This window comes from Octodon degus, unplaced genomic scaffold (assembly GCF_000260255.1).
Source record: "Octodon degus isolate 3935 unplaced genomic scaffold, OctDeg1.0 scaffold00017, whole genome shotgun sequence".
Taxonomy (NCBI): domain Eukaryota; kingdom Metazoa; phylum Chordata; class Mammalia; order Rodentia; family Octodontidae; genus Octodon; species Octodon degus.
The window spans coordinates 2,248,231-2,258,335 of NW_004524593.1; the positions used below are offsets into that span (position 1 = coordinate 2,248,231).

Sequence of the window (10,105 nt, forward strand, 5' to 3'; positions counted from 1 at the left end):
GAAAGAAAGAAAGAAAGAAAGAAAGAAAGAAAAAAGAAAGAAAGAAAGAAAGAAAGAAAGAAAGAAAGAAAGAAAGAAGAAAGAAAGAAAGAAAGAAGAAAGAAAGAAAGAAAGAAGAAAGAAAAGAAAAAGTGGGTCAGGTAGATGGACTTTAGTTCATCAGGAGAGATAGTGAGGCCCCTTCTCTGAGCAAATGGCTGAAGGCAGTAAGCACATTGACAACAGAGAGCATTGGCAACAGAATGGTCATTCCTGGAGCCCAAAGATGGGAAGGCAAGTAGAGCCCTGGAGGAGAGGGGGATCCTACAGCTATAAGGTCAGTTTGGTCTAGACACATCACTCCACGTGTCTTTAAGGTAGACTTGCTTCTCTGAATGTGCCAGTGGCTCACCACCTTCTGCCACATGAAGGCCCTCACCCCTTCTTGTTCAAGGATGTATTAAGTATTAGGCTTACTTGATGTCCACTAAGAAATAAGACATGCCCTATGTTCCAACAATTTCTGGGTGATCTTTGAATAGAATTGGAGCCAGAATAATTATTCTACTTGGCTGAAAACCACATTTATTTATTTAAGTTAATGTCAGTTACTGGGTAAGTACTGTATGCAATAACTTAATGTCACTCCAGCTCTATGAAGTTAGGTTTTACCTTCACTTTTTACATAAGGAAGCAGAAGACAGAGAGGTTAAGTGATGTCCCCACAGCTGGATCGTGACAAGGCTGAGGTTTGTGCTTGAACAGTCTGACTCAGGAGCCTACAATCTCACCAGCTCTAGTCAGCTCTGCTTCCTCTCAATGGGAAATAAGGACAGGACTACAGTCCAGTGTATCACGTATGGGCTGAGTAACAAATATGTTTTCATGCTAGTCACTGAGACAGCCTACTCATAATACAGTGAACCCTCAGACATTGCCCAGATCTGAAAGGGAAGAGAACGGTGAATAACTTGGGATAATGGAGAGGGATTAAACGACTTGGAGAATGATTCAACCTTTCATTCACTGAGCATTTACCCCTTAATTCATCTGCTTATTCATCCTTTCATGTGCTTGCCCCTCTATTCACTCATTCATCTGTGTATTGAGCCCTGTCACTGCCCCAGACACACAGCCACATGCCGCAGAAAAGACACTGTCGGCTGAAATGGACCTAGCACTCCAGGTGCAGAAAAGCAGGCCAAGGAAGCCAGTGGCATAGCATGGAATTCCTGGAAGAAGGGTGCTTGCAGGAGTTTAGGGGACAAATTCACCCTACACTTGGGAGAACAGACAAGGGGCCAGGAAGGGAGCGATGAGAGAAGAATTCTTCATGGAAGAAGGAATATTTAACTAACGCCCCAAAGTTTCTGATCTTACTGTTCCTGAGAAGGGTCTAAAATGTACACAATTTCCAACAGTGATGAAAGACTGGACAGCATTTATAAGACAGGCACTGTGTGCGGTCACTGAATCACAGGTGTGGGGCCTGGTCAGGCCTGCATTCAAATCCTCGCCTCTCTACACAGAAAATGCTCACTGGAAGATGAGTATAATGGTAACACACCACTATCAGATTGCAGAGTGCCAAGCAAGGTTGCATGTGCGGTGCACGGCACAATCTACTATCAGCTGATGTCTGTCACCTTCTTTGTAGATTAGTAGTCACTCCTACCTGTTCCTTTGATTCTTCATTTCCTTGTAGCTCTAAAATTGCCTCAAAGACCAAGTAGGGAAGTCTCTTTTCTATTTTATGTAGGGAATAAAAAGGAAGTATAATTTTTGTTAAACTGATTTTTATTACTGTGAATTTATTGTGCTCTCTGGTTCTTAGTGACTAGGTAACCAACAGATGAGCTAATTTATTATTTTAGCAATTTAAACAAGACCCAAGAAGATAGGCACCCTGTGATCACAGAGCCCTGGAACTGTACTAACGAGAAGATTAAAAGAAAGTTCAGCTCACAGAGACCCAGATAATCACAAATGTACCCAAGGATAATTAACAATCACAATTACCTGGAACTGTATTAGGTGCCCTGTTGGTTGTTCTAAAGTCAGCCCACATTGAATAGATAAAATTAACAGACGTAATGAGTAAGTTATTTGGAAGTGGCTGGTGAGCTCCCTCATAATAAATATTTGGGGAGACATGAGAGGATACCTCAGGTTCCACTGTCTCTTCATCTCAGTTGTCACCTAGGAACTGTGTGCCTTCTGCCTTCATGCGCTTCTCTTTTATGCAGCATCCTCCTCCATTGCTGGGGAGCCAGTCCTTCAGGGAGCAAAGTCCTGAGCCTTCTGAGTCTGATAGTTACTGTCCCTTCCCAGCATGGCCTTGAGGACCTCTGTAGGATGGAGGAGAGCCAAGGTGCTAAGGCGCAGGTCTCAGGCTTTGTCTGGTCCATTCATTTCTTTGCAGGCTTCTTGCACTCCATGCTGCACACTGCAAGCTGTTCCTGAGCCCAAGCAGACAGGAGAGGATGGGCACAGACGGGGACACAGTGGTCCTGAAGAACATGCTCCTTGGTGTCAACTTGATCTTGTTGGGTGCCATGCTCAAGCCCTCAGAGTGTCAGCTGGAGGTGACCACAGAAAGGGTCCAGAGACAGACAGTGGAGGAGGAAGGAGGTGTTGGCAACTACAACACATCCAGTAAAGAGAAGCCCATGGTCTTCAACCATGTGTATAACATCAATGTGCCCTTGGACAGCCTCTGCTCCTCGGGGCTGGAGGCCTCGGCTGAGCAGGAGGTGAGTGCAGAAGACGGCGGTCTAGCAGAGTACACAGGCCAGACCTCAGACCAGGAGAGCCAGGTCACCTTCACCCACAAGATCAACCTCCCCAAAAAGGCCTGCCCTTGTGCTGGCTCAGGCCACATGCTACGTGAGCTGCTGAGCCGGATCGAGATGCTGGAGAGGGAGGTGTCCGTGCTGCGGGACCAGTGCACTAACTGCTGCCAGGAAAGCGCTGCCACAGGTAGAGTCTGGAGGCTCGGCAACGGGGTCCCAGGTGGGGCAGAAGAGGGCAGGGTGTGGGTATGGGAATGAATGAGGGAACCAGGGCAGCACCCAGCCTCTTTTTTCACAGCCCAAGGAAGAAAGTGTCCGCACTCATAGCTCTTGGTTAATGTGTCTATAAGATCTACCAGCAGGCCTTCCCCAGGGATTCATCTCAGAGATACCCTGCACTTCTTAGCCAGTTTGAAATACATTAACCTGATTTGGGTGGGATGAGTCAGGTAATGGTACATCAGCTCAGCACAGCGACTTGCCTGGCTAGCAGGGAATTTGATGTCTGTCTTCATTCATCTCTGGCTTTCACAGGCTGTTGGATTGATGTCTGTTCATGTTAGCCCAAGGGACCAGGGAATACAGGTGCTCGGTTCACTCAGTCGAAGCCTTCTCCCATCTGAGTAAATGATAATCATCAAAGTCTCAGAGGATCAGCTCTTGTCTTTTCCAGCAAGATGGAAGTTTTATCCTCTGCCTTCTCCACAAGCACATACATGCACATGTGGAGACACTGCACACCACACACTTACGCTTGCACACACGCTCATAGAGCCAGTCTCACTCCCAAAAAGCTGAGAAGGAACTTTCTTCTAGCCTTGCCAATCCCCTAATTAGTAAAACTCATGAGTTCTTATCTGTACCTCATGAAATGCAATCAAGTCTCCAGAGCTTGTTTCCCTGAGTTCAAATCTTAGCTCTGCTACAATCATGCTTGGCCCAAAGAAAGCTGCATAGCTTTTACCTTCTCTGTCCACAGTGACAGAATAGAACAACAAGGGCTTGTTAATTATAAAAGCACCAAGTCAGATGAGAGCCTGGTTTCTCTATGCATCATAAAAACAACCACAGCTATCAGCAGAGCCCCAGCTTTTCTTATCTGAGGCAGAGCTGTCTTTGATAAGAAGGGGCATTAGCCATATGCTTTTGCATGCAAGCCTTCACGCCTGTAGGATCCAGTATCTCAGCTTTCCTCAGGGTAAAAGCAAGGGGAAGTTTTAACAGCCTTTGTGGCCCACAGCTCCCAACAGTAGCATGCAGACTCTCCTGAGTCACAGCAAGATGGTGGTCAGTCTTTGAGGAAGTAAATGTTTCCCTGCGGTTCCTCACGTCTTCTCCTCCTGATAACCAAAACCATAGAAGTCTACAGTCTAAGATGAGAAGAGGAAGTGCAGTTGTTCAGTCTCCAGTTTGATAGTGAGGATGGGCAGGTCAGGTCATCTTTCCAACAGAACTAGAGAATGAAGAAAAATCAAAGCTTTGCATGGGCATGGTCTCTGCTGCTCAAGAGGGCAGAGTGGCTTTTTTATTTTTAAACTGAGATAGAGTCTTGCAAAATTATTAACTAAGTTGCCAATACTAGGCTTGAAATTGTGATCTTGTTGCTTCGGGTTTCTAGAGTGCTGGGAATAGAGACATGTGTCCCCTTGGCTAGCTCCATGGTGAAACCCATAAAAGGACTTTTAACCTGCATCCCACTAGGATGCCTGGCAGATTGGAAAGTATCCAGAAGGAAGAGCTATGTTAAGCCACAGCAGTGAAGTATATTTTTAGGGCACTAGGGCTGTGTGAGGTGCAAGGTGGGCTTACTGGATATCATATCCTCAAGGCCAAGGGCAGAAAAAGACACCAAGCAGGTTCTCTTAATTGCTGTGGCTGTACCACAACAAGGAGTTAGACAGGAGTATACATGGACTCTGGAAGGAATCCCAGCAGACAGTAGCTAATGGAGCCCAAGGGTTCAGGAAGCTTATGGAGTAACCCTGGCACTGTGTTGGTGAATGGGCAGTCAGTGACAGCAGGAGGGGAGGCAGAAGAATGGGGCCGTATAACCCAGATGGCCGGCCTCCCTCTGCATAGTGGACTCAGGGCTCACTCCCCACCGCCCCTGTCACCTTCAGTCCCCAGAGCTGGCATCGTGGTAAGAGTCCTCTCCTCAGTCTGTTTGAACCCCATGGCCTGCCCAAGTAAAGAATGGGTGACTTGGGACTGACACACCTGAGATAGCCTTCAACCCATGATGACATGTGAATTTCACTGTGCCTAGAGCACCCACAGGATTGAGCTCAAGCTCCTCTCCCTGGAATTTTGTTCAATAAGGCGGCCTGAATTGGATGCCTTTCCTTCTCCATTTTCACCTCCTCTCTACCAATTGTTCCTGCAAACGTTTTCCAGTAAGTCCCCTTTTCATGCATCCTCACCTAAGGTCCACTTCTAAGAAACCCAGCCTAAGACACCTTGAGACCAAGGACCACCTCTTCTTCATCTTGGCCCCCAGCACTGTTCTAGACAACCACACTAAGTCAGCTTACACATACCAGACTATGTTGTGTGTCACTATCAGCAACTCAAATCTGATCAGAGAATGCGTAGTGATCCCTGCCCCTGCCTCCCTGGCACCACTTATAGGAGAGGCCCCTGCTGCCCGCTGACCTTCCCCTTGACCATTCCAGGACAACTGGACTATATCCCTCACTGCAGCGGCCACGGCAACTTCAGCCTCGAGTCCTGTGGCTGCATCTGCAACGAAGGCTGGTTTGGCAAGAACTGTTCAGAGCCCTACTGCCCGCTGGGTTGCTCCAGCCGGGGCGTGTGTGTGGACGGTCAGTGCATCTGCGACAGCGAATACAGTGGGGCCGACTGCTCTGAGCTCCGGTGCCCGACGGACTGCAGCTCCCGGGGGCTCTGCGTGGATGGGGAGTGTGTCTGTGAAGAGCCCTACACGGGCGAGGACTGTGGGGAGCTGAGGTGCCCCGGGGACTGCTCAGGGAAGGGGAGATGTATCAATGGCACCTGTTTATGCCAGGAAGGCTACATTGGTGAGGACTGCGGACAGCAGCGGTGCCTGAATGCCTGCAGTGGGCGAGGACCATGCCAGGAGGGGATCTGTGTCTGTGAAGAGGGCTACCAGGGCCCTGACTGCTCAACAGGTAGGAAGGGGAACACTGTGGGCACTGGTAACAATGATGACAATGCACCACTGTCCTTGAAGGGTGAAAGTGGTTATTACCCATTATTTCTTTTGCCAAAGCACAAAACCACACACTAAGTTATAAAAAAAAGGTTCTTGGGCTGGTGAGACAGCTCAGTGGACTAAAGCTTCTGCTTAGGTAAGCACAAGCAAGTGTAGGGACCACAGTTCTATCCCCGGCACCACATGCTGCACCAGCCCCGCCCCCTCTGAGCCAGCCAGAGTCCGGGCCCTGTAATCCCAGTGCTGGGGAGGCTAAAAGCAGAAGGATTACCACAAGACTGAGCTGTATAGTGAGACCCTGCAACAACCAAATACATTAAAAAGGAGGAAGAAAGGTTCTTTGTCTTGGCTCACAGTTCCGCAAGTCCAAGTGTTCAGGGGCTATATCTAGTGGCGGCTTTCTGCTGGCAGAATACCAAGGTCATGCGGGGCATCCCATGCAAAACAGCAGGAGCACATGTGTACCTCACCTGATCTCTTTGCTTCATATAAAGTCACCAGAATTCAATGGTGGGGACTCTACTCTGATGGCCTTATATAATCCTAGTCACTTCCCAAACACCCCCATCTCTAAACACCAGAGCCAGATTTAGTTTCCACTATCTCAATAATTCATCATGGGCATTAAATTTCATCTCTGAATCCATGAGGAACACACTGAAGACCCACGCAAGCCATAGCAGCCAGAGAGGGAAGTCACGAGACCACCTCAGCAAGGCTGCTCTCAGGCCCACACACATTCCAAAGAGTGACTGCTACGCAAGACATCTCCCTCACCTGCTTAGCAGCCCAAGGACATCTTCTTTAGAATGCCCCCCAAGAGGTGATGGTTAGGCTGTGATGCTCCCTGAATATCTTGGAGTTTACAGATTTCAAAATACTATTAATTCACAAAATGATCTGGTATTCATATGGAGAAAAGTGTGTGTAGGCAAGAAATTAAATGTGAAGAGGAACAAAACACTAAAAGCAGTCACTAGCATTCTAACTAGCAGAGAATATTCAAGGGGCATGACTGGCTTGGTTCCATGTGACTAGGCACAAATAGGTACCAAGCCCATATGTGGTCCACAGGAAGGAGGTGCGCTAGGGTGACGGTCTAACTCCAGCAGAGAGAAGGACGCCAGCATCACAACAGGGCTGATGACCTTCTGTATCAGGTTCACTATTTCACTGTTTCTTCAGTGACTGTTGCTTTAGTGCTTTGAACAGTACAGATTAAGTAACTGATGCTTCTATTTAAAGCTCCGAACATCCACTGGGAAATTCTAAGATAAGAAGTAACAACAAACAAAGGTATTTTAATACCTTCTACCTGAACACTTCTAGGAATTTTCTAGGGCTGACATCCTGGGAAGCCAGTGTCACCAACCACCTGTCCTTCAGAGGTATTAGCAATTCCTACTAAGACCAATCATAGTTATGAAGTGGCAACTAAACCATAATCCACTCCTTGGGAATTTTTTTCACTTTTTGTACAATATTTTCTATATTTAGATTATTTCCTCTAGCCTCTCGGTTCTGTTCCCTCAATAGGAATATCTTTCCAAAACTGCAGTCCTTGTAGCAATTGTTCCAAAAGCAAAATCCAAGCAGAGGTTAAGCCTCACTGTTTCTGAACTCAGTGTCACCAGCAGTTACTGTAGGCAGAAGCACAACCTCGTTCCCAGGGTGGACGAGACCCATCTGGGAAATGCTAAGGGTCCTCGTGGGCCATCGCTGTGTTGGTACCATGCTGTAGTGCACATGCCTCTTCACAGTCAGCATTTGTGAGGGTGCACATACCTGTCATGTGCTTGACTTGCTTTTCTCCAGAGACAGGTCCATTTGCAAACAAAATCTTGATCTATGCTAGAGCCCATCCTAAAGTAGAGACAAACCCTGGTGCCAACAGGAAAGACCGAGCAGCTGTTGGCACAGCTACAATCAGGTGGAGTCCAAACTGCGACCTCCAACACCTTATCTGTGCTGTTTCAGGAAGATTTCTGTAGGCCCTGGTAAATTACTTTCTAGGTTCCCAGGCCATGTGAGCAAGGACAATTGCATAATCTCCTTCTGTTTCTATAGCAACCCTGGAGCCACCTCTCTTCTCAGGAGGAATTGCTCTTAATGCCTTTAAAACCAAATGCCACAGGTCTCTTCCTGAGAGGTATCTAGGTCATTAGCTAAAGTGCTCCTTTGCTTGCTCTTTGTGAAAAGGCTGAAGGAGACGGCCTGATTTGCCCACTGTTTGACATTTCTGAACAGGTGCACACATGACATCATTGCTACTCCCATTGTTTCCATGAGTATAGAGGAGAAAAGTGTCGGGACAGAGGAAACATGAAGAGCACAGAGCAGACTTTCTCCTAGGTCATCATTTTCTCTTAGGGGAGGGCATAGAAAGTAGTCGTCCATTGTGTAGATTTCGTTCTGAAGCTCCCTAGATCCCTAAGAATTCAATGCACATAAGAGTGACAGCAAGGCCACTGCATTTGACTCCTAGGCTTGATCCTGGTTCACAGTGTGTCATGGGACAAGATCTCAAACTTTCTGCCTCCATCCTCTTTTCACGTGAAGATAATAGAACAAAAACAATCATGAACATGCACTTCAAACAGCCCTGGGAAGCTTCTCATTTTTCAGGTACAAAAAGCAGCAATCCAGAGAAACAGAAAGATTTTCCCGGGGCCAGACAGCTCATTAATGGTAGAGTAAGAATGAGAACGCTGGTCTCCTACCAATTCCTTGCTGTTTTTAATCCTCTCTGAGATGCTAAATAAAACAGGATTGAGGAATAAAAATGTTAAAGCCACATACAAAAAGAAGTAACCTTTTGAAATGAAAGCTGAGCCCTATCAAATGGTAAAAAATGAGGTGTTAGAGCTGAGGTGATGAAGGAGCAGGCAGAACACTTGTATGCATCCATTCCTCGTGGTGTAGGTGAGATGGCAGGTGTCCAGTGAGCTGACTGCACTGCCTGTGAGTAAGAAGAATGAAGGAAACACCAGGGCAGAGAATGAAACAATCCAGAAAGCTCTTCCCTCTACTCAAATCAGCCCTGCAGAGATTCAGCATCATAGTCTCTGCCTCTCTCAGAATGGCAGCCAGCCCAAGCTTTGACACCTGAAGCCGCTTGCTCTTTGGAGAAACACATATCATGGAACTAACTCCAACTGCCCTCACCCCATAAGTGTAAAAGTGATATAAAATCTGAAAAGTAAGTGGCATAGCTACTTCATAGAGAGGGAACCACGATTCTTCAAGCCACAGGCCCTTTTTCAGCAGCCTGCTCTTCCCTGAGGTCCAAGTTGGAACTCCAAAGAAGTAGGACTAAATTCTTTGCACCACCATAGACAATAGTTAAGGCATAAATCTCTTCTATAATTTGCTTTTGTAGTTAAGTACCATTTTGTTTGATTGAGACTACGAACACCCAACGTGTGCAGCTACTGCTAACTTACAAGGCAACTGGTGATGGGTGCCTCTTTTAAGCCACCTCCCCAAAGTGCTTCCTCCATCGATGACACCAGTGTTCCTTTCTGGGTCAGATGTTAAGGAAGTACTTGCCATCAGAATCAGGTCTCCATGAAGTTGACAAGATAAAAACTTTTGCACTTTGTTTTTGCTTTAAAATTCTAAAGTGTTCTGCTTGGTTTACCCTCTTTGGTCATTATTAACTTTATTTTGGGGAAAAACCAAAAAAACAAAAAGGAACACACAGACTCATCCCACATGCCCTAAGAGTTGTTGATGACTTGAAGTGGCCATTGGTGTCACTGAGGGAGTAATCCTGCAAAAGCTGCTCAGAGCCAGTGTGTTCGATCACAAGAAGCAGGTACTAGAAAAACATGTTTTGATTTTCTCACCTCTAGGGTGAGCACCAGTCTGAAGATCACATCTTATAAGGTCGTCTGAGTGACAGCTAACGTGTAGATGCGGAGGGAGTGCTACAGATGAAGGAAGCCACCAGGTGGAATCTATAACCTACTCTAGAAATCAGAGGGGCCAGAACTAAAAACAAGAGCACCTAAGTTTGAGAATCAGTTCTTCAGCAGCCCAACTCCCTGTCTTTTCTTTTTTCTTTTCTTTTCTTTTCTTTTCTTTTCTTTTCTTTTCTTTTCTTTTCTTTTCTTTTCTTTTCTTTTCTTTTCTTTTCTTT

At 46.5% G+C, this 10,105-nt stretch overlaps 1 protein-coding gene across 2 annotated transcripts in view; it reads left to right on the forward strand.

Moving 5' to 3' along the window:
- The first annotated feature begins 2,396 nt into the window (after window positions 1-2,396).
- The window catches only part of Tnr (tenascin R), an 82,097-nt gene continuing 74,388 nt past the window's right edge, over window positions 2,397-10,105 (forward strand). Inside the window, exons 1-2 of one of the 2 annotated variants that reach the window (XM_004626781.1) lie at window positions 2,397-2,958; window positions 5,444-5,920. In XM_004626781.1, the coding sequence (XP_004626838.1) occupies window positions 2,463-2,958; window positions 5,444-5,920 (973 nt within the window). In that variant the 5' untranslated portion in view covers window positions 2,397-2,462. Of the gene's footprint in view, window positions 2,959-5,443; window positions 5,921-10,105 lie in introns of those variants that run through there. The other variant, XM_023710343.1, reaches the window with a different exon arrangement.